Source organism: Diabrotica virgifera, chromosome 7 (assembly GCF_917563875.1).
Source record: "Diabrotica virgifera virgifera chromosome 7, PGI_DIABVI_V3a".
NCBI lineage: Eukaryota > Metazoa > Arthropoda > Insecta > Coleoptera > Chrysomelidae > Diabrotica > Diabrotica virgifera.
In genome coordinates, this window is record NC_065449.1 from 57,755,236 (window position 1) to 57,780,831 (window position 25,596).

The 25,596-nt window shown below is 33.8% G+C and overlaps 1 protein-coding gene across 4 annotated transcripts in view; it reads left to right on the top strand.

Moving 5' to 3' along the window:
- LOC114330869 (3-hydroxyisobutyrate dehydrogenase, mitochondrial) overlaps nucleotides 1–1,622 on the top strand; it is a 206,777-nt gene extending 205,155 nt beyond the window's left edge. For 3 of the 4 annotated variants that reach the window (XM_050656469.1, XM_050656471.1, XM_050656468.1), the window contains exons 4-5: nucleotides 429–594; nucleotides 1,373–1,622. In XM_050656469.1, coding sequence (XP_050512426.1) covers nucleotides 429–594; nucleotides 1,373–1,565 — 359 coding nt within the window. In that variant the 3' untranslated portion in view covers nucleotides 1,566–1,622. The remainder of the gene's footprint in view (nucleotides 1–428; nucleotides 595–1,372) is intronic. The other variant, XM_050656470.1, reaches the window with a different exon arrangement.
- Nucleotides 1,623–25,596: the final 23,974 nt, after the last annotated feature.

Consider the following 25,596-nt stretch of genomic DNA (forward strand, 5'->3'; position numbering starts at 1 on the left):
ATAGATTTTTTTTCGGGCCCCCCTTAACGAACTCCCTGTGTTAAGAGCCAATATATGGTAGAGGTACATCTGCAAGGTACCAGGTTTCTCCCCATATGATAATCTGACGCGCTCGAGTAACTGAAAAAATCCCCGCTTGGGCTCCCCTACCATAATATTTATCTGCCTGACTGTCACTGTTAGTTTTGTCAATCTAACTGAGGTGGAATCCCAAATTCTATCAAATTGCATTATAACACTGCCATAGGCTGCTTTAAAGTCGACAAAGAGATGGATTGCGTTATTAGTTTTGTAGTTTAAATTTATATCATTACGGTCTATCGAACTAACTATTGATACTGAGATTTTAACAAGTTTTCTCTTAACTAAGCTTTTCCTATGTCCCAAGAATTAATTACATTACAATACATTAATTACATTTATTTTAGGAATAACTATGATTGGAACCTGTGAAGCAATGAATTTGGGTATTAAATTAGGTTTGGACCCGAAACTTTTAACAAACATAGTCAATGTATCCACCGGTAGATCGTGGTCTTCAGACACATATAATCCAGTTCCTGGAGTTATGCCTGATGTACCATCTTCAAAAGGGTAAGACGTTTTAAATTGTTAAAAGATCAATTTATGTTTTTAAATAATTTCTACATCTTTTTACTGTAAAGTAACGCCTTTTTTATCTAAAATGACTCGATCGATTTTTTCTTCTTCTTTGTCCTGATATGGTCGTGAAACTATCTTGTGTCATTTTTATATTAAAAATAGAGAAGTTGATAGATCTCAAATATGTAAACACGCATGGGACAATAAATATAGAGTTCAGTGGAATACTTGCAGTATAGTCCTGAAACAAACAGATGGTAAAAAGAGAAAAATCAAAGAAGCTGCTCTAATTATGTTAAATGAAACCAATTGTGTTGCAAATTCCTCTGCATATTGCAGTAGGATATGGTTACACATATTTAAAAAATGAAATCTACAGAAAGAAAATACCACGATTTAGCAAATCAATAACATTTCAAGAATATATCGATTACATTTTAAAATCACATACATACAAATAAAATCAGAGTGTGTGTAAATCAGAGTAGAGTTGTGAGTTTGTAAAAGGTTTCTATAATAATTTGATGGCAACTATAAATTGTATAAGATGCCACAAGAAAATAGCTTCAGAACAATATGTGATGTTATTACGTTTTAAAACGTACAAATTATTAATCCCAGAAGTAAAAAACTTGCAAATGTAAAATAAAGCGAAACATTTTTAATTCTCATTTAAAAGTACTCAGCTTCCGTTTTGCTTGAATTTTGTATTTTGCTGACAATGTTTTGTAGCGTACATTTTTTTAAATTCGCTTTTCTTCTTTTATAGATACGAGGGAGGTTTCAGTGTACCTTTAATAGCCAAGGATTTAGGTTTAGCGGAAGCAGCAGCATTAAGTTGTGGTACTCCACTGTTATTGGGTGCTTTAGCTCATCAAATATACAGAGCACTGATTCTCAATGGTTACGGTGACAAAGATTTTGCAGTAGTCTATGAATTTTTGAAAGGACAAAGTAAATGATTATAAGACCTATATTTGTTTATTATACATGTGTTTTAATAAATTTATTTTTAAATATTGGGTGCTTCTAATTTCTTTAATAGTCGGTATTACTCTTGGGGGACCCGTTGTAGACAGTGACAGAAGACTATAAGTACTATAGAGGAAGTAATTCTATTCGAGACAAAATATTTGAATGAACCGGATATTAAACAAAAAATAATTTTACTCACAATCGGTTAGTAATTTATGGATTTCTAACCTTTGAAGTAATCAGGAAGCGACTTATTACTTACTTTACTTTCCCAGCTAGCCGGGAAAGTACTTTCCCGGCTAGCATCTGTCACTTTTCTACCTGCAAATGTCAATGTCATTTTTGATTAAAAGATGGTTTAGAAAGAATAGAATCCACTCAACATTTATTTAATTAAGAAACAACAACAATAACAAAAAGAAAACTATTTGGAATTATAAATATTAATAGTTACATTGGAATTATGATTACTGTTAACGGTTAAAGTAAGACCGTGTTGCTCAAAATTATGAGTTTCAGAAATAGATGATGACGCCGACGTTTCTGGATTTTCTACATGAGACAACATATTATTATTATTTATTATTGGTAGATTGTGAGTATTAGAAATCCATAAACTACTAACCAATTGTGAGTCTATTGAACTCATTCTAGCCTCGCGTCTGTAGTTTACCTCGGTGCTTCGCACCTCGGTAAACTACCTTGCCGCTCAGCTGAAATAGAGTACTTTCCCGCTAGGTATGTAATATACTATAAAGTAGTTACACTCTATTTTACTTCTAGTTTACTAAGAATAATCTTTGATTTAATTATGGACAATAAAAGCAACCAAAATTCTATGTTGGTTGTAGTTTACTGGGTTAACTCTATTTACTGGCTGGTTGTAGTTTGAGCAATAGTTCAAAAAATGTGGTTCACGGGTCCATCTACAAAAGATTCAAAGGCCCATCTATCGCCCTGAGAATCCAACGTCTAACTCCAGATCCACAGAAACCTATTAAAACAGATTTTAAAGATGAAGCTATATATCTCTACCTGTCTTCTGTTAGAATCAAATTTAGACTATAAAATTATCGCTACCAATTCGAATACCGCAAATATATAAGACCGCCTTTAGGTCAATTGACGCCCTAGGCAATTCTCTAGTAGCCGCCCTTCAAACATGTACCATTTTTGCGACAAAAATTGAAAGCGGAATTTTTTATTTAAATAAGAAGGCACTAAAAATGGATTTAAACTACGATGTTTATATACATATAACAGAAAAAATTGTCATTCCAGTTCGATCACATCAGAGATTTCTTTCTTGATTTTTCTTTGGCAAAATCATCTTCATCTATTCGCTCCGAGAGTTAACAAAGTGTCAAAGCAAAATCGACCGAGCTGATCATGGTGGCGGTTGCTTGAATCTTTGTAAGGACGCTTTAGTGTATGTTTAAACGGGACATTTTAAAAAAAATGCCATATCACGCTATTTGTTGTGTTGTTCACTGTAAAAATACATGGAGAAATAGTGATCTGAAATATTTTTATTTTCCTTGTTCCCAAAAACAAATAGGTCAAAGAATAAAATTGATAACGCTGTTAGAAGGATGAAGTGAGGTTAACTTTTTCTATATATACAAAGGATGTGGCAGTATACACATGATATAATAATATTATTTACGTTTTTATAAGTTCTGTACATATTACGTACACTTTTAGCTCTGATATACCCGAATTGACTCCAAAAAGTACGGATACCGTATGTCCTATATAACCTCACTATCACAGATTATTTGATAGGAGACATCACTATTCAGGAGACGAAAACGTGATGGAGCAGTTCTCGATGGAGCGATAACAGTTGTGTTTCCTCTTGTGAACGCTCCGCTCCCTAAATTCGTGACACCCTATCATTTTCTGTTATATGTGAGGTTATACACTTCCCTCTGCACAATAAATTGTTTTTTTACTTCATAATCATGGTCAAAGAGCATGGACTCTTTACCGTCCGCTCTATTTTCCAATTAATAATTAGTACTTGACGCCATCTTTCAACAAGTCTATTGACAAATTCACAAAATTAGCATACGTTGGACGGATGTAGCGGAATTAAAATGAGCTCACTGTCATGGCGACCGTTCCGTAACATGTTCTGCAAGTAGCGCCACATTCGGAGAACGAATTCCCAACAGTTGCAAAACCGCTCCGTCACTATTTCGTCTCCTGAATGCGACAAATGTCGTCATAATTTATCGCCTTTGCTACGTCATTTTCTATGAACAAAATCGACAAATTGTTAAGACGTTCTTGTGCCATACTTGATCTGAAATTATTTTTAATTCTTGACATTTTCGAAAAGACTTTTCAGCGGACACGTTAACAACTGGGATGCACAAATAAATGCGCAAAGCAATGTCAAAATTAGGGAAAATATATTTCAATCTTTAAATAATGTCAATTGGTGATTCTATTGTGGTATCCAAATGACCCTTTAAGTGAATGCATTTATGTATGAATGATGTATCTAGGTCGTCTTTATAAATTTGTATCAGATTTTCAGCTTCTTTAATAATTTCTTCATTGTTTAATTTTGGCAAATCTGTTTTAACACGAAAAAGTGGATAGATAAGTCGATAAGATTCCAGACCTCTATTCAGGTCTCTTATCAGAGTGTCGATTATAATATAGAATGTGTGGATTTTCATCTTATCACTAGTTAAAAAGTTTAGTTCATCATCGTCAAATTGAATTTTTCTTTTTCTCTTTCTTATTTCTTTATATGTTTTATTTGGGCACAATTTTTTGGCTTCCTCTTCATAAATTGCAAAATTATTTCTGATTGAGGTAAAGTAATTTGAAAGAGCTTTATACTCTTTAACGACAGAACCCAGATCCATTGCAGGATCTGGACATACTTATTGGATAGAGGATAGGTTCACCCTTTCTAAAATATGTTTCCAAATGACAGCTAATAAAGCCATTTCAAAAGTGTCCATTTTTTTCAAATATAGAAAGTGCTTGATGTTTCACAGCTGCAGTTTGACATTCGTCGTTAGAAATATTAAAATGCACATTTTTTATCATATTTCCTCTATAATAGTTCAATCAACGGTTGGAGTAAATTTATTAGTGTAAAGGTTTAAAAAACAGTGCAGCTACAAAACAAAAGCTGATAAATTATTGTTAATGATTTATCATATTGAAATAGCAAGATCCAAATTCATAAAAATGAGAAAGCTCTTAAGCAACCGCAACCTAAGCGTTAACCTCCGATGGCGCGCTACGAAATGCTACGTACTCTCTACGCTACTTTACGGAGTAGAAGGGTGGACGTTAACAGCAGCAACTATAAAGAAGTTAGCGGCTCTAGAAATGTGGCTGTATCGACGCATACTGAGAATACCTTGGACAGACAGAGTGACCAACACAGAGGTATTGAGACGAATGGGTAAAGAGGTGGAATTGTTAACAACTGTTAAAAGGAGGAAAGCGTCATACCTGGGCCATGTGTTCCCTAATGATAAGTACAGTCTGCTACAGCTTATCGTGGAAGGCAAGATTGAAGGTAGAAGAGGTTTGGGCAGAAAGAAGAAATCCTGGCTGAGAAACTTGAGAGAATGGTTTCAAATACCAGAAGCTGCGAACATAATACATGCGGCACAAAACAGAGAAACCTATCGTTTGATGGTCGCCAACCTTCGGTAGAAGACGGCGCATAAAGAAGAGAATGATTTATCAAACAAAAAAAAACAATTATATTATAGATAGTAACGAACAGCAAAAAATAAAGAAGTGTCTTCAAAAACTAATGTACAATTTACAAAATAAAAAAAAAACTTTTACAAAAACTTAAAAATTGAATAATACCTACTCTTTGGAATCAAAAATAAACTTATATATCTACAATGGTACTTCCAAGTTTCAGTATAAATCAAATCAAATGCAAGTCTTATATTGCATCCTTATTTTCTGAATAATGTGCAAAATACATTTACATTGAAGTGTTTAATGGCCCGCCGCCAATAATCCCTAAATTTACGACTTCCATCCTTTTTGAATGAATAGTGTTAAGAGAATGCAATTTGTTTTCTAGAAATGAATCCCCGCTTCTATTCCATTGATGGATGTACTTAAATGTTATTCGATTTTAATCTTTATATATTACAAATATTTTTTGTACAGTATTTTTGCTGCCATAGGCAACTGCCTATATTGCCTAATGGTTAAAGCGGCCCTAAATATACCATCAATTTCACAAGCCCCTATACCAACCATTAATCCTATTTTCCATCTTAAGGGCATAGGCGCAAAATGTCGCCTGTCAAAATGTTCAATGTGTTTTAAATGTATTCATTTTTTCGAATCATGAGAAAACTAATAAGTATTTTTGAAAAATATAAACGCAGAATGAAAGATTACGTTATTATCGAGTGCCGAATAAGTCCCTGAAAACTTCTATGATGTTTATTTTAATAAATTACAAGGGTGAAAAAAAGAAAATTTAGTGTGACTTTTAATTTCAAATACCTTATTCGAAAGAATCTTTTTGGTTATTCTAATAAGGTACTTTCGGCCCTCGGTAATAATGTATCTTTCATTCTGCATTTAAATTTTCCAAAATATTTAGTTTTCTCAGAATTCGAAAAAAAAATGAATACACATTTAAAACACATTGAACATTTTGACAGGCGACATTTTGCGCCTATGCCCTTAATACTCCTGTCAAATTAGGTGACTGGAATATTAAATTGTCTGGCGCTCCTAAGCATCTATATATTTAGTGTCCTGGAAAAAATTCAAAATCTTGCCAAATCGCGTGATGTTCCTGATACGACCCTTTTCCGATCTGCCATGGATTTTTTCGGGTAACGCCGCTAAATTAAATCTAAACTTATCTCTTGGCCACAGCTGGTAGAATTACTCAAATTTACATTCCTTCCGCATGGCTACGAAAACGAGCTGTGGGATTAGATCAAAAGCCATAAACAAAGGAAAAACGAACCTTTTATTGTTCTGTATCAACCAGACATACTCAATTTAATAAAAAGACGACCGAGACAGCATTCCGAAAAAAAGATAGTATCGTATATTCGTTTAAATCTTCTACCGGAATATTCTGATAGCCACTATATAGTACGGTGGATATATCGTACCGTGGTACCTTCTGACGTCTGTTCCTTACTGCCGTCTGTATCTTGTGATTCTGTACCTTTGGACACTTTACTGTACCTTTTCGTCGTTAGTTTGCTGCCTTATATTGTACCTTTATCTCTCCTCCTATCTACCTGAATCGTCTACGTCGCTGATTCACCTGTTAGGGTGAGTAACAAATCGGCTGATCACGAATTCCTTCCCAACCCTGATTTTTAGTCCGGGTAGCTCTCGAATTCCTTTCAGCGGATTAAAGTATTAACCCTTACCCTTGTGTATTTATAAAATCGATTACCTTTGGTCAATATAAAAGTGAAAATTAAAATTTAAAATTAATTTTACTTTGAGATTTCGTCTTGTGTGTTTGGTTAATTTGTGTAATTATAAAATCAATTATGCCAGTTAAGAATATAATTATGTCTTTTCTATCAGTCCTAAGCCTGGGTAAAGTGTGAAGGAAAAGTTAGAAACTGTTTTTTGAAATTCAGTATAATCAAATAATTACACAAGGTCCTTTTTACCTGCTCCTTTCTTGACTACCTACCTGACTGTGACCCTGCCGCGAGAGGGATTAGGGATTAACTATGGTAAGCGGGAAGGAATTCGACTATTTTTTTGACAGCGGGAAGGAATTCGAGTACACCGAACAAATCAAATGCCTTGCCTTATGATTGTTCTGTGACAGCATAACTACTCGCATAACAATTTCATGTTCTTAGTAGATTCATAGAACATAATTTTCAGAAAAAGTATATACTGAGAATATGCGTAATTACCATTGCGAATGTGCAGATGAGCAGATACTGAGTATATACTACATTACAGTACTTAAACGTTCTATGTATATACTTAGAATGTACTAACCGCACTTCTTTTCAGTATATACCAAGAATGTAGTTTTTAGAACATTCCAATTAAGGAAGTGCTATAAACCTTCTATTTATATACTTAGAACGTACTACCGCACATCTTTGTATGGGAAGAACATATATATTTTTAAGAATATTCTAAAAGCCGGGTCCCACCATCAAATAATTTGATCAAACTGGTTTGAGCAAACTGAAAGTGACAGTTTTTTTTTTCCTGGAAGCCGTCTGTTGTGAACCGGTTGTACTGCAGCCACTTGGCTTATTGTACATCTTCCATTGTTTATGAAACCCATTCCAGAATTCTGGAACCCTGTACCAGCTTGTACAGGTCTAGTGGGTGGGTGCCATATAATTTTGGAGTCATTTCGATGTCTCCGAAAAGTGTTTGCCGCCTCCGATCCAATGCCTCACAGTCATGCAAAATATGGTTGACTGTTTCAGGTTCTCTGTTACAGAGTCTGCAGCTCAAGTCTCCATGAAACAGCCCCATTGTATGCAGGTGACCCTTAACTGGCGCATGTCCAGTGAGGAAACCTGTTATGACTCTGAGCTGATTCCTGCTTGTTTTCAGCAGTAACTCAGCTCTACTAGCACATGTCCGTCCGATATACATCTTGCCATGTGTTTGACCGGGTACACTCTCCCAGTGTGAGTTGTGTTGGCTTCGGATCCAGGCTTTTTTTCGTTCGCGGACGGTGCTTTTTGGCACTCCCACGGCCGGCTCTGGACCCAGGTATTTTGTAGCTGATGCTCTCTTGGCAAGTGCATCAGCTCTTTCATTGCCGTATATGCCCCGATGACCTGGAACCCATACCAGTATAACACTGTTATGTTGTGCCAGTCTATCAAGTTCTTGTCGACATTCCCACACCAGCCTAGAGTTCACCTTAGGGCTTATAAGAGCCCCAATGGCTGCTTGGCTATCTGTGCATATGTTAACCCGCTGCAGTTCGAATGCCCTCAGGTTGTTTTCTCTTGCACACTGCAAGATTGCAAAAATCTCTGTCTGAAATACGGAGGTACATTCTCCCAGTGGAATAGAAATGTTGAAATTTCCACCACTATAGAATATTCCTGCGCCCGAACCGTCTGCAGTTTTAGACCCGTCCGTATACCAGGTGCAACCCTGCAGTCTGGGTCGAGAGTTTCCTCTGTCCCATTCGTCTCGTGGGCAAATGTCCACTTGAAAAGGTACTTCAGGCATATATCTTGATGTCATATGGTCAGAAATCATCATCCATTCGGCATCATTAATTTCATTCGTTATTTTACTATGTCCTGATTTAACTGGTACGTTGCTCAGGTTTTCTCGCAGTCTATAATAGCCCATTCTCGCCTCACCTCTTATTGTTATATGTAAAGGAGGGAGATCCAGTAGTGCCTCCATAGCTGCCGTAGGTGTGCCCCTCATAGCCCCCGTGATCCCGAGACAAGCAAGTCTTTGCACCTTGCTTAATTTGATGATGGCACTTTTTTGCTGCACTTTTGGCCACCATACCACTGATGCATATGTAATTGTGGGTTTTACTACCATGTTATAAGTCCAATATACCATGTCTGGTCTCAAACCCCACATTTTTCCATGAGTACGTCTGGCTACCATTAACGTAGATACCGCTCTCTTCGTTATTCTTTCTATCTGCTGATTCCAAGTAAGTCTTGAGTCTAATATTATCCCGAGATACTTTACTTCACTCACCAGATTTAAATGTATACCATTTAGACTTAGAGGACCCAATTCCTCTGAATTCCTTCTTTTAGTAAATTTCATGATTTTGGACTTTAGAGGACTGATGTTAAGCCCTACATTTGAAGTCCATTCTGTAACTACTGTCAGAGCGTGTTGCATTCGATCTCTGACTGTACCATTAAATTTTCCGTGGGCTAAGATGACTAGGTCATCCGCATAGCCCAGGACGTGATGCCTATCGTTGTCGAGTCTAGCTATCAGGCCATCCATGACCAGATTCCACAATAGAGGAGATAAGACTCCCCCCTGTGGGCAGCCTCTGGCTACCTGAGCTGACACTGTATCCCCTAGCAACGTAGCATATATCACACGGTTTCTCAGCATGCAGTCTATCCATCTACAGCTTGTTTCGTCTATTCCTTTTAGACGGATCGCCCTTGTGATCGCTTCGTAAGAGGTGTTGTCAAATGCTCCCTCAATATCGAGAAATGCACCCAACATCACCTCTTGGTTTTCTAGAACGTACTCCACTCTCTGTACAAGATGGTGCAGTGCCGTTTCTGTGGAGACTCCCACTCGATATGCATATTGTCCCCGATGTATCGGACTTTCAACCAATACACCATCCCTGATATGCCTATCGAGCAGTTTTTCTAAGGTCTTCAGTACGAATGACATCAGACTTAATGGCCGCAGAGACTTGGCCCTTTCCTGTCCGATTTTGCCAGGTTTGGGTATAAAAGCCACCCTTATCAGCCTCCATGCTTTTGGTATGTACCCCAGCCCTAAACTAGCCTGCAGTATCTTACACAATTTTTTGAAAAGAAGGTCGTTTCCCTTCTGTAGAAGTATTGGATAAATCCCGTCCGGACCCGGTGATTTATATGGCTCGAATGAGTTTATTGCCCATTTGATTTTGTCCTGGTTTATAACTTCTTTTGCCACATGCCAGTTTTCCCTAGAACCATAATTCATGATATCCAGTCCGGTTTGCCATGTGTCTAGTGGTATCAGTTTTGTCTCAGACTCAGGAAAGTGCACCCTGAAAAGCTCTTTCAGGGTGTCTTCACCATTCTGAGTGTATTCACCTGACTCTTTTTGGAGCGAGGGAATACTTATCTGAGGGTCCTTTGAGAGAACTTTATGGAGCCTTGCCATTTCTGAAGTCCCTTCTATCTCTTCACAATGCCTTCTCCACGATTCTCTTTTTGCCCTTCTCAGTTCCTTATTGTAGTCAGTCAGAGCTTTGCGATAATCGCCCCACTCGCCTGACCTTTTGGCGAAATTAAATTTTCGTCTAACCTCTGTCCTTTGATTTGCAAGATTATGATTCCACCAGGGAACTTTCCTGTTGGAATTCCTGACTATCTCCGGACAGTTGTCTTCGAACGCTGACGTGACAATCTCTTGAAATTGTTCGGCAGCCATGTCTAGGTCCAATGTATGCCTTATCTTCCCGTTAATCCTGCCTATATTCTATGTCTGCTTGATATGTCAGTTTGTTTTACGAGGATTACGATAAGTTTCCTTGATAAGCTCATTGCCTGTCATTTCAAAACAAATGTGTCGATGGTCTGAAAAGGACACCTCATCTGACACATGCCAGTTTTTCACAGTTCTAGCCACGTTAGTCGTGGCAACTGTTATATCAATCACCTCCTTCCGTCGTGAAGTCACGAAGGTTGGTTTGTTTCCTACGTTTAATATGTCTAAATTATGTTGCATTATAAACTGTAGTACTGACTCACCTCTTGCATTGGTGTTTGTACTGCCCCAAGTCAGATGGTGCGCATTCGCATCACAGCCAATGATCAATTGCAATCCATTTTTCCTGCAATCTCTCACTAGCTGCTCCAATTCCCTTGATGGTGGTTGTTCGGGATCATCATATGAGAGGTATGCTGATCCGAAAACTATCTGCTTCACCCCTCCTCCATCTATGATCTTCATCTTTACCGTGGTTAAATCCCTGGAACAGTGATTTATCAACGGCAGTGTTTTGATGTTTCGTTTGACTATTATGCAAGTTCTCGGGACATCGGCAGATCGGCTATATATAAGCTCTCCACCAATACCCGATAGACCTCTTATTTTGCCCTTGTAAACCCAGGGTTCTTGTATCAAGGCTACATCAAACCTTCTCATGGCGACAGTAAGTTCTGCCGAAGCTGACTTACTATGCTGGAGATTCGCTTGCAGGATTCTGATTGGAGCCATCAATGCCTCTGATGGTTTTGAAGGATATCTTTTCAAGTCTGTAATACGCCTTGAAATTTGCAGCCTTCAATGTTTTATAGGAGACCTCGTCGATCGTGTATACGAGGATTTGCATGTCCTCTCCGACCTTCCGATTTTTCAACAACCAGTCTTCCGTCTTAAGGTCTTTATTTTGCCTCTCTAAACGGGTTCTAACTGTTGATTCTTCAGCCTCTTTCTCGGGGATGCGGGCGAGGACCATAGGGCGTTTTGGCATGTGGCTGGGATCGACCACATTTAAGTCGACTCCTTCCCACAGGCCCTCCATAGTCCTTACCACCTCAGTGGTCCATTTTTTGGTATGTTCGTTAGCACAGTTTACCCACAGAGTACCTGCGCTAAACGATGTTTTATGGAACTGTAGCAGTTGATTTTGACTTCCAACAGGAGCCTCATCCACTGCTAGCTTTAGTTTGTTGATGATCAGGTCTGCGTGAGCCTGATCTAGTTGAGTATCCGGATGGTGCCTGTGTGCCACCGCTATCCTGAATACTTTTGTGACATTGCTGTATGACCTAGTCTGCTCATGAGAGCTCCTTGGTCTCTTAGCAACCCTTTGTTGCGGGGGGGTAATGGTATTCTCCCGCGGTCTCTTTTTACCCTCGGGTTTTACCAGTACTCCCGTTTTGTTTTTATGGGGATTTGCTGTGGTCCATGTTCCAGCAGCCATTTTTGCCTTTTTCGTCATCTTTCTTTTTTGAGCTCCAGAAAGGCGTTTTTTGCTACTTTGTGCAGAGTCTGTTCCGCTTGGAACAACTTCTGGCTCAGTATTTGGGACAGATACAGAATCCACGACTGAAGTCACCTCTGTGTCCGTTCCCGTTTTTGTGTTTGTTTTTTCAATCTCGTTCTCCATATTTGTTCCCACGAGTTGGGACGAATTGCTGTCAGGCACGGCAGTGCGCCCTTACCGTGCTAAGGCTATAATCCCCCAGAGTTCGCCATCTCTCTAGGGCATCGCTTTAGATACACTTTACTCCCTGTACCATGCATCCCGTCGGCACGATGGTGTTACACCTTAGGATTGGGAGGATGGATCATTTGGCGTTACCCAGGGTGCACCACGTGGAGGCGATCCATCGCTACACCCCGAAAGTGACAGTTAGTGACGTCACATCCTGAGTGTTCATTGTGGATAATAATGAAAAATTTTAATTTTAAATAAAGTACAAACAAGTTAGACAACTCAATACAAAAAATTTGATCAAACTAGACTGATAGTGAGAGCTCAGATTTTTAGAATTTCAAAAAAACTGCAATTGTGACGTCACTTTGACGTACTTCCGGAGTTTGCTCAAACTGTTTGATCAAATTATTTGATGGTGAGACGCGGCCTTAAGAAAGTGCTATTATATTGCTCAGAAGTATGTTTTCAGCATCACCTAATCTCATCTTAGGTTCTACTGGTTCTACCAAATTCCTATTATATTTACATATTCTAATTGCATATGCATATGAGAATGTAGTTAGTACGTACATTCTACAATATTACTTAAAAAGTAAGTACATATTTATAAATTTTAGTTATTTATATAATATTTAACTAAACTAAACTATGTAGGTATAAGTAACTAAAATTTATATATGTACTTACCTAGACCTACTATTTAAGTAATATTGAGTTTTTTTATGGCATAGACTTGGGTGTCATTTAGCCAGTCACAACTTTTTTTGTTTTCTGTTCATACATAACCCACATAACAATGATGTTCGCATCATGTTCTAAGCATATCCTACCAACATTCGTCGAAGTATATCCTTTTTAGTATATGCGTAGTACAAGCATAGCATGTACCATAAAAAACATTCTAAATTTCATGTTCTTTGCATGTGCCTCAAAGAATATTCTTGCACCGAATATACTGAGCACATTCGGGTACGTAGTATCTCGGAATGTTCGTAAAAGTTTATTCTTAGAATATACCTTAATCGAATATTCTTAGTATATGCGTAAGTATATGCTTAACACATACTTGTATATACTTTTAAAATATCTTAAAAAGAATATACTGTATGTACCTATAGGAAGAAGAATAATGTTAGCCTATAGATTATCAACTTCGCGTTAAGAATAATTAATCAAATTTATGTATTTTGGTATTAGGTACTAGTGAACTATCTAATTCATTTTTTAAACCGTTTTAATTGTATGGTAAAAAGTTTAAAACTTAATTCTATTGAAGAAAAATGAGAAATTCTCGTTTCGTTTTCAGTTGAAATGAATATACCATTTTGATTTGAGTTTATACCATAAGTATTTTTACCTATAATTTTCGGGAATCCGGAAACGGCCATTCATTGTCATTCTGACCCTTGCATTGCATTTTATACCTGCACAAGGGAAGGGGGTAGGTAACAAAAGAGCAAAATATGAAAATAGTTTGCAGTACAGTTATGCATTTATGTCTACGCTGTTAGGTAGGACCAAGTATTTCTAGCTACAAGGACTAAAACATTTTTAAGAACATAAAAAGCAGTTTGAAAATAATAAATTCATATTGGTAGTTCAATATTTCCTAAATACCTAGTAAGTAAAAGTATGTATAATGTATATAGATACCTATAAATTTTAGTAATTTACATACATATTATATAATATATTTGGCTATTATATAATTATATAAGCAGCATTTTTATTTTGATGTGCACATAATAACTAAATATATTACTTATATTTTATATATAGGCTACTTACCCATATAATATTTATTATACATAGGTACCTATATAACTAACTAAAGTTTATATATTTTATACTTACTTTTTACGTAATATTGTAGAATGTAATAACTACATTCTCATATGCAATTAGAATATGTAAATATAATATATTGGTAGAACCAAAGAATACTAACACACCCAGTGGGTGTGTTAGTATTCTTTGGTAGAACCTATAGGATGAGATTGGGTGATGTTGAAAACATACTTCTGAGAAATACAGCACATCCTTGGAATATTCTTCCCATATACTAAAAATATGTGCGATAGTACATTCTAAGTATATACATAGAAGGTATATAGCACTTCCTTGGAATATTCTTCCCATATACTAAAAATATGTGCGATAGTACATTCTAAGTATATAACTAGAAGGTATATAGCACTTCCTTGGAATATTCTTCCCATATACTAAAAATATGTGCGATAGTACATTCTAAGTATATAAATAGAAGGTTTATAACACCTCCTTAGAATCTTCTAAAAAGTATGTTCTTGGTATATACTGAAAAGAAGTGCGGTAGTACATTCTAAGTATATACATAGAACGTTTAAGTACTGTAATGTAGTATATACTCAGTATATGCTCTGCACATTCGCAATGGTAATTACGCATATTCTAAGTATATACTTTTTCTGAAAAGTATGTTCTATGAATCTACTAAGAACATGAAATTGTTATGTGGGAAGGAAGGCAATGAGGTCCTTAGAATTCCATAGCAAACTCTTCTACAGCTCTCTACTCAGTTCAAAAGCTGGCCACTATGGACTGTCCAAGTTGCTCACCACATTTTCCATTATATATCTTCTTCTTCTTCTTTTTTCATATGTACATAATATACCAAATTATCAGGATTAATAAGTTTAGAGGTTAATTTTAGTTTCACAGATAAATTTCATTAAACAATCATATATGTTCTTGCTGTTCAGAGACAATAGATAGGATACATTGAAAGGTGGAAAAACATTACATTTTATTAAATCTTGGATTAAATTATATGTGCATGGAATATATTTTGCGCACTCAAAGAAAGTATGATTTAAGTCACCAACCGTCTGACATTCTGTACAAAGATTTGTATCAAAAACTTTAATTCTTGCTAGATGTAGAGGGAAACATGCATGTCCAAACTTCATTCTAATTAATGTTGTTATATATCTTCGAGGTACTACATAATTTTTAAACCAATATATATTTGGAACAGAAGGTTGAATCAGTGAATACTGAGATTTGGATTGTTTACAAAGATCTCGCCATGATTGACTCCACTGATTTTTAACTCGATGCTTAATAGTGTTAACTAAGTCAGATATGCAAAACTTACGATTATGTGAAGTACCATATTCAATAGCTTTTTTAGCCAAACTATCAACATATTCATTATGCGTTAGTCCTATATGAGCCTTAACCCATAAAAAGTTCACTCTTCTTTTATTTTTATGAATTTCAAAAAGGATTTTCTTAATTAGTAGGATATAAATATTTGAATTGTTATTGGGAAAATCTATAGTTTGAATAGCAAGAAGAACAGAGAGAATCGGAAATAATTGTTGCAGATATATCTTCTGATTCTTTAAAATATTACAGGGCCTCATAAATTGCTATGGCTTCAGCACTGAAGATAGAAAAATCATGGCCTAACTTAAATATTTTTTCTGTTTTAATAGCAGGTATGAAAAAGGCACATCCAGTGCCAACTAACGTCTTAGATGCATCTGTATATATATTTATAGAATCTGGCCAATTATCTAAGAATGTTCTTAAGATGTTAGAGCTAATATTACTGTTTTCATGGTAACTTGGTTTTACTAATTTAACTGTATGTAAAAAAGAATGAAAATCTTCAAGTCCAAAACTATCAATCATGTTAAAATCACAGTCAAAATTTACCAGATCTCGAAAAGCCTCGCAAAGTGGAGGAGAGTTCTTTGGCTTCCAGTATTTATTGAGTAATATTGAGTTACCAAAATAGATAATATGTATTTTGAAGCACCGCAAACAAAATAAAGAGATTATGTATGTTCTTTAGTCCTAATACTTTATCATTCGTCTTCATCCTTAACACTACATAGATACAAACAATGCCTGTTTTCGTTTTCATATTTTACCGTTGTTTCCTATCCCTGATCCATTCAGGTAAGAAATGGTCAGAATAAGACGGGGGATATGTAATGTATTGTGGAATAACAACATCGGTGGTTAGTGTTGCCAAACGGAGGGAAATTTCCCTTTTTGTGGGAATATTCAATATAAAAGGTGATAAAGAGAAAAAGTTAACTCAAAAGGGAATTTTTGTTCCAGTCCAAATTGTAATCCAAATCAAAATATTTGAAAATAATTAAACATAATATCTTCTCAGATTTTATTGTAAACAGGAGGGAATTTTTTTTATAAAAGTGGGAATTTTTAAGGTGAGTTGACGGAAAAAGCTTGCTCGACGGTTGGCAACACCAAAGCCTTTGTTTGTGGGGTTTGGCACGTTTTGGTTCTGGAATGGCCCATATATTGAATTGAATGTACCTAAATTCAAATTCCAACGATGTAAAAATACTCATGATAAACTCGAAATGGTAAAGTCATTTCAATTATGAAAACGTATTTTTAATAGTATGTAAACGTTAATACAATTAATGTTTAAACTTTTTTACCATACAACAATTTTGAAATGAAATTCGTCGAATACTACCTACACCTACATACATAAATTTTATTAATTATTCTAAAAAATAACGAAGTTGATAATCTATAAGACTAATATTATACTTCCTATACATACATATTATTTTTAAGATATTTTAAAAGTATCTACTTATAAGTACGTGTTAAGAATGTACTTATAAGTATGTGTTAAGAATATTCGATAAAGGTATATTCTAATAATAAACTTTTATAAGAATATTCCGAGATCCTACGTACACGAATCTACTCAGTATATTCGGTACGAGAATATACTTTGAAGTATATGCAAAGAACATGAAATTTAGAATGTTTTTTAAGGTACATGCTATGGTTGTACTACGCATATACTAAAAAGAATATACTCCGACTAATGTTGGTAGTATATGCTTTGAACATGATGCGAACATCATTGTTATGTGTAATTGTGCTGCCACGTGCCTATATTGTAAGTTCAAATACCTGATTCAATATTATCGACCAGCTCGAGAGTTTATGATGATAAAGACTATCTTTTGTCCGTTTTACCTAAAAAAGAAATCCAACGGGACGTGGCGCGGCAGGCTGAGTGAAATAGAAAAATGTAACAGAAAATTATAAAAACTGAAGACGGGATTCAACGCAACGTGAAATAGATTCAACGCAAAGTAAAATACCGAAATTTTTCTCAAAATGTGTTATTTATGATCCTAAAGCTAATACCGAACCCTAATTTATGACCTCTTGAACCCTATTTGTATTGTCCTGTGAAGCGTCGTATTTTTTCCCATGAATTGTCGGTAAAATGACACGGTTCAATGTTCAAAGAAATTTAACATACAGTAGGTGCTAAAGCGTCCACTCTTCCGATGGAGCTACGATCAGTGCCGTGGTAATTTTACTATGTATAGTGGTCTAACGGTTAGACTAACCAGGTTTTGTTAAGAGTTTTATCATTGTATGAATTAACCAACTTAGTAAGATTTCTACCGCCCACACTAGTGGTGTATCGTCGGTACTCTCGGCCCAACCGATTATATTAAAAAATAAATATTTATTAATTGCACAGTAACAAAGGATGCTAACCGTGTTCTCTTTCCTTTGCACTATTATATATTTTCTCTCTCTTTGCCGACGTTTAAATTGGTAAACTCTTGGATCTTCAGTGGTGGATCTGCGGGGAGGGAAAAAGGGAATTCCAATAAGGCCAAAATTAAAGAAAAAAATTGTTGAAACACAAAAGTATATTAGCTGACATGAAACTTAAACCACAGACTGACCCAATAAATTCAAATTTATTGACCCAATAAATTTAAATACAAATTCAATCTAATAAACAAGCTAGTTATATTAGGAACATTAAAGGAACCAGTGGCGGATATAGAAAATTGCCTTAGGGAGGAAAACTTCCAATGAAACATCAACCCAAACACATAAAAAAGATAAACCCAAACCGCATAATAGACATAAATATTAACTTATAAGCAATAATTTAATTTCCCTTTAAATTTATCTAACTAGCGTGTTTATTGGATTGAATCTGTCTTTATGTCGATTAAGTTTCATGTCAGCTAATATATTTTTTATGTTTCAACCATTTTTTTTTTAACCTGGCAACGCCCTTAATTATTTTTTTTTGTGTATGTTTCAAAAACCACTAAAAATGGCTTAGAAAACACTAGAAAAATATTTAAAAATTTTTTTGACAATGGACAATCCATATGGACCCCGTGGGCATTAAAAGAAAAATCTATTAAATCACAGAACAAATATGACAAAAAAATTAATGTATTTTTATTGAATAAAAAACCTATAAATACAAGTATAAAAAGTACAAAGTAAGTATAGAAACTAAATTTATTTTTTAGTGTGATAGGTTACAAAACATGGTACACATAATCCAACATTATATTTGATGCACACTGTTCTCACTATACTATTACAGCTTATTTCTAAGCCGCATCTTCGTCTTTTACCATCTTTAATAGAATCTACCAAATGTGGACACGCGCCAACTCGTAACTCTTAATGACAAACTTTTTCAAATCAAAATGTACACCGGCCAATTCGTAACTTTTTTAACTACCTACTCTCCCAACTCGCAACTTTATACAGGTGAATTCGAAACCATTGTTTAATTCTAATACCACAGGTAATAGATAGGTTAAAAGGTAAGAAATAAATTTGAACAGTAACGGATTAAGCCAACACGGGGCATATAGCATATTATGTAAGCGAATGGTTCTTGGTTTGCTTAAAACATGTTGTGTATTATATGTACCTATAAAAAATAACAAAAATGAAATTCTCTTAATAAAATAATTGAAAAAATATGATATATGTATATACCAGGGCGGATCTGTAAAAAAACGTCTATTTGCGGATGTGAGAGGTGGCATTCGGATTTTTGCAGATAAAGTTAGGTCACAACTTCAATAATAATAATTGACTTATGCTCCTTCTCAAATATGCTCGGAACATTAATAAAAAAATTAAAATATTTAAAAATTTCGAAAAACATTGATTTTTCTACTTTCTTTGCTTATAATTTTAAAACGATTCATTTTGGAGCAAAGTCGTAGGGAAATAAAATAAAGATAATTGAATTTTGTATGATATACGACTAGCTAAAAATGTCTTAAATTATCATCCTTTCTGTAAAATAGCAATAAATACAAAATAAGGGGGCAAAATAAGCCTCTTTTTATTCAGTGTTTTTCAACCTTCGTAATTCGCATAGAAAATCCTTATAACATACTTAAATCGTCCACCAATTTTGCATAATAATTTTGCAATCTAAATTTTTTTAAAAAAGTTCAAATTTTTTAACATAAAGTAGACCATTTAGAAGTTTGCTAATTTTTTCACATATAAAGAGGCTCTCTACCTATCTAATACACTTAAGAAATTAAAATCGGATTATCTAAGCGGCCTGAGCACTGTTTTAAAGTTATAGAAAAATTTTTGGCTTATAAACAAATACAGTGAGGACGTTTGAGTTGAAATAAATTCATTTTCTGGAGAATGGGCGTCTCTGGAGATAAATCCCGAAATAGGTCGATTTTTATTTTTAAATTCTTTTTTTTGGTATACATATCATACTAGTGACGTCATCCATCTGGGCGTGATGACGCAATCGATGATTTTTTTAATGAGAATAGAGGCTGTGTGTGTAGCTCATTCTAAAGGCTATTCAATTTTGTATTCACTGATATAAACATTAACATAATTATTTATACAGGGTGCCCAAAAATTTTTTTGAATTAATTTAATTAAGACAAAATAGCTATTTGTATATCAAGGGAGGAAAGTGCTACTTTTCCTCCCGAGAATGAAGTTTACTGTAATCATTCAAGGGAGGAAAAGGCACTTTACTCCCATGTTATACATATGGTTTTTCCACCTTCCTCAAATTAATAACAAGTCATTTTCCATTTTTACTTAATTTATTTATGTAACTAACCAAAAAAATTTATTAAAACTAAAACTAACAAGTAGGTACAATAAAACTGTCAACTGTCAAATATAAGTCAAATTATTAATGTAAACATTGTTAAATCAAAATAACAATTTACTGTTTTTTACCATTCTGCAAAATATGTTTTATAAATAAACGTTAAAATGTATACTTACGTAATAGAAAATAGATATTCTCCCTAGGGAGGAAAAGTACAACTTTGCTCCCCACAATCAGGTCCGGAAAAGTTTACTTTCGGTAGAGGTAGGTGGAAATAGTTATTTTCCTAACTAGTGCGGAAAGTGATACTTTTACGCATGAGACTGCCGTTGACCCGAACGACGCAATAGCGGAGTTCAGGCAAGCAGTCGAGTGCGGTGAAGACACTTTACGCATGAGTTAGGAACAATATTTTTTTTAGGGCCGTACGTTTGGAAAAAACCACAAAAAATAGAGTTATATCAATTTTTATTTATAAGTGAAAATACACAAATTAATTATTTGACAAGGTTGACGACGATTCAAAACCATTGTAATTGTCTACTGATCTGACTTTTAAATATTATGTCAAAATAATTTTATTTCATCGAATTATCAGTAGTAATTGCACAAGAGCTCTAAAATGTTATATTAATTTTAGAGATCGAGTGCAATTTGTTGCGATTATTTCATGAATAAAACTGTTCAAAACTAAAATTTTATTGTAATTTATTTATGTAAGTACAAATTAGTTTAATTAAACACACAGTTATTATAAGTATTTGACGGTTGAAAGTAATCATTTTTATAATGTTTAAAACATTAATTGTCATTAATGTCACTGAATGTATTTTTTTCATAGCAACCAAGGGCATCTGACGTAATATACTTGACGACGGGAAATTATCAAAAATTATCAGTTTAGTTTGTATATCTGTAGCTTGAGTTTGAATAGCTTTGAATTTGAAAAATAAACATTGCTTTTCGCTTAAATTAAATGTTAAAAGTGCTAAGAGGCTGGTGGGTGGCAACTAATATTGAATTAGGTGAAAAACAATAGTTGTTTATCAAATAAAACATTTTTTTTTTCTGTTTTAGGACAACAGTAAAATGTATTTCGAATTAAATAAATTATATACCTACATTCTTCTTTTGTCTCAATTTAATTAAAAAAAATTATTTCAACTTTCTTATGTAACTCGTCCAAGAGACAATACACATAAATGATGAATAACTTTTACACCACCTTCAAAGAGGGTAATTTATACAAGTACATACCTGAAATACCAGTATTAGTTTATCAATATCGTTAGTAACTACTTTTAGAAAAGAAAGTTACAAATTTACCGGTACTTGATGGGTTACCGAAAATTTACCTGCGCGGCAGGGTTACCAGTTGGACTGTAATGCTGTAATTAGGATGGGGAATTAAAATAGTTACGAATTCACCGGGACCCCCAAATGTCCAATGTTATCATATCGTATGTCAGGTATTACTTTTCTCGAGTTAGCTTAAGGGGTAAGATTTGGTCCTGGTCGTAAAGTAATAGTTTGGTATTTTGTCAAATATCCTTGTACTAAATTGCGCCTAAATGTTAACTGGGGCATTTTTGGGTCTTGATGGCGGTACATTAACCAAGCATTAATGACACACAAATCAATAAGATATGTAAATGGATTCCACCACCACTTTTTTCCTCGTATGTTTATCCTATACTCAGTTAAATTTCGGTCCATTTGGTCTGTTCCCCCCATATACTCATTATACAGGGTGATTGATTAGTAGGGTAAAGCTCAATAGCTCCGCTATAGTAATAGATAGCAATAAAAGTTAATAACAAACATTGTAGCCACCTTTGAGCTTCACATTACAAAATTAGTTAGAATGTTACAGGGTGTTCGATAACACAGTGGCAGAACAAACTTATGTTTTTTTAAATGGAACACCCTATATTTTATTTTAAATTCGAAATCCTGTTAACTTTTCCATCACAAAAATATAAAGGTTTGTTATGTTATACAGGGTATTTACAAAGTTATAACCAATTTTATATGAAAATCGTAACAAGTTCAACTCCCTGTATGAATAAAAATAAACAAAACAACAATGGTTTATTAATGCCATATTTTTTAACGTATTGTCAAAATTTTCAAGAATGGTCGATATTGCTAATTTTCTTTATATCAAATACAGGGTGAGTCAAAACGCAAGTACATTATTTTATCAGTAATTTTAAATGGAACATCCTGTATTTTATATCACTATTGACAAGTATCATTACCGTACTTTAATTTTTAGATAACATTCCCTATGTCTAAATTTATTAGTTTTCGAGATATTTTCATTTTTCAATGAACCAGTAGCGTGGCCACCCAAATCACCAGAATTTAATAAACTGGACTGATTTTTTTGGGGTTACGTTAATAATGAAGTTTATAAAATACCTCCAACAACAAGGGATGACATGAAAAATAGAATACAAACTGTATTTCGATGTGTTAATTTACAAATGCTCCGTAAAGTAAGTATTCAATGATCGTTTTTAGGCGTACATAAATGTGTTAGGAGATAATTTTGAACACCTTATGTAATTAAATATTAAAAATATTTTATTAAAAGTAGCTTCTAATTTTTTCAAACATGTTTTTTTGCAAAATGTATTACTGATAAATTATGTTTCGTTCTTTATTTGTTACATTGTTACATTTACATACAAAAGTAGTGTTTAATTGTCTTCAAAAAATATTGTATTTTGTGTTTGTGTGTTTTTTTTTGTAAAATTTATTACTAATTTTCTTTGTTTATTTGTTGCATTTACATAAAAAGATAGTTTTTAATTGTTTCAAAAATGTTGCATGTAGTGGTTGTGTTTTTGTTTGTAAAATGTATTATTTATAAATTATTTTTTTTTCTTATTATTTGCTACAGTGTTACATTGATTACCGGATTGATAATCGGTAATCTTCAATTGTCAATTCAGTCATGGCTTACTTAAAATTTAGATAAATTTAAACACCTAAAATAATTTGCTCTGAAAAATGAAAATATCTCGAAAACTAATAAATTTGGGCATAGGGAATGTTATATAAAAATTAAAGTACGTTAATGTTACTTTTCAATAATGACATAAAATACAGGGTGTTCCATTTAACATTACTGAGAAAATAATGTACTTGCGTTTTGACTCACCCTGTATTTGATACAAAGAAAATTAGCAATATCAATAATTCTTAAAAATTTTGACAATAAATAAAAAAATATGGCATTAATAAACCATTGCTGTTGTGCTTATTTTTATTTATACAGGGAGTTGAACTTGTTACGATTTTCATACAAAATTGGTTATCACTAGACTTAGGCAAATATGCAAATAAAAACATATGAAATATGCGCATAAATATGCAGTATTTTACACAAAAATATGCATGTTTATCTAAAAAATATGCATATAAAAATAAAAAAAGTATATATAACTAACTCGGAAAGTAGTATCGTTTGATTTACAAAAATATTTAATATATCTTCATAATTTATAGTAATTAACATTTATTTATTTTACAAACTAAGCTTAGGTATTTATCTATTTAAGTATTTTAACAAATAAATGATATTACTTCGAATTGTACTACCCTAAATGATAAAAAGCTGTTTAAATTTTTTATACTATAGCTGTTAAATTATAATAATATGTACATGAAAACTATTCTTTCTACATAAACTGATATAACTGAGACATTTTTCAAATATACGGTAATCTTTGCTTTCAAATTAAATGGTTCCTAAAAATGTCCCACCTAGTACTTGAACTAAGTATTTTAAAAAGGACCTGGTATATATTTGCATAACAATTAAAGTCAGGAATCTTGAAAATATGAAGATAATATGATTGTGAAAGCAGGAAGATCGCCCAAATATTTACAGGAGATTCTTGGTTTTTTTCTCTTTATCTAAGAAAAAAATGATATGTGCCTAAATTAGAAGCACGCAACTAAAGGCTACTGTACGAGAAAACAGAGTGTTTATTTTCGGCAGTTTAAAATTGAAATTCACAATAATACCGGGTGTATACTTATATTTTCCCCCATTTTAACTGTGTATAAATAATTCTAAACGGCTCAAGATAGAAATATTTTGTAAAATGAAAGATGCAAAGTGGATATTACATAGCTAAATAACATAAAATGACTAAGCAAATTACTGATATTCGGTTACATGATTTCCACATTGCATCTCTCATTTTAAAAATTAATTTCTCACTCATTTGACAACCGATTTTAAAATACTTTATATCGCTGGATAGGTGAATGACCGTTCTTTCAATTTATAAAAAAAATATACTGGGTATTTTACTAAAAAAACTTTGTTTTCAAAAATCCGCCATTTTTTTAAAAAGCGATATAAAAAATTCAGTCCATTCAAACAAAACTTTTACTAAAATAAAACATTTCAGCGAAAACCGCATATTTCTATCTTGAGTCGTTTAGAAGTTATGGGCAGTTAAAATGGGGGAAAATATAACTTTTACCTAGAGGTATAAACTAACAGATTTTGGAACCCTTATTCAAGGACAAAACTACAATAAATATCTAGAGATATTAAAACAAAATATTTTCTGATTTCCAAGCTCTTCGTTGATTTATTTCATGAATATTTATATACTTAAATTCAAGATATATGCACTTTATGCATACTTTGGAACAACGATATGACCTACTTCGGACCATACTTCAAGGTAAAGTGCATGGGAAAAGAGGTCCAGGACGAAGAAGAATATCCTGGCTGCATAACCTGCGAAAATGGTTTAACTTAACCACTACCGGACTTTTCAGGGCAGCAGTCAACAAAGTCAGAATATCCATGTTAGTGTCCAACATCCGTAACGGATAGGCACCATAAGAAGAAGATGCATACTTTTATAGAAATATGCAAAATTTGACATTTTTGCATATTTTATGCAAAATATGCAATTTGCATATTTGCTTAAGTCTAGTTATCACTTTGTAAATACCCTGTATAACATTACAAACCTTTATATGTTTATGATGGAGAAGTTAACAGGATTTCGAATATAAAATAAAATATAGGGTGTTCTATTTAAAAAAACATAAGTTAGGTCTGCCACTGTGTTATCGAACACCCTGTAACATTCTAACTAATTTTGTAATGTGAAGCTCAAAGGTGGCTAAAATTTTTGTTATTAACTTTTATTGCTATCTATTACTATAGCGGAGCTATTGAGCTTTACCCTACTAATCA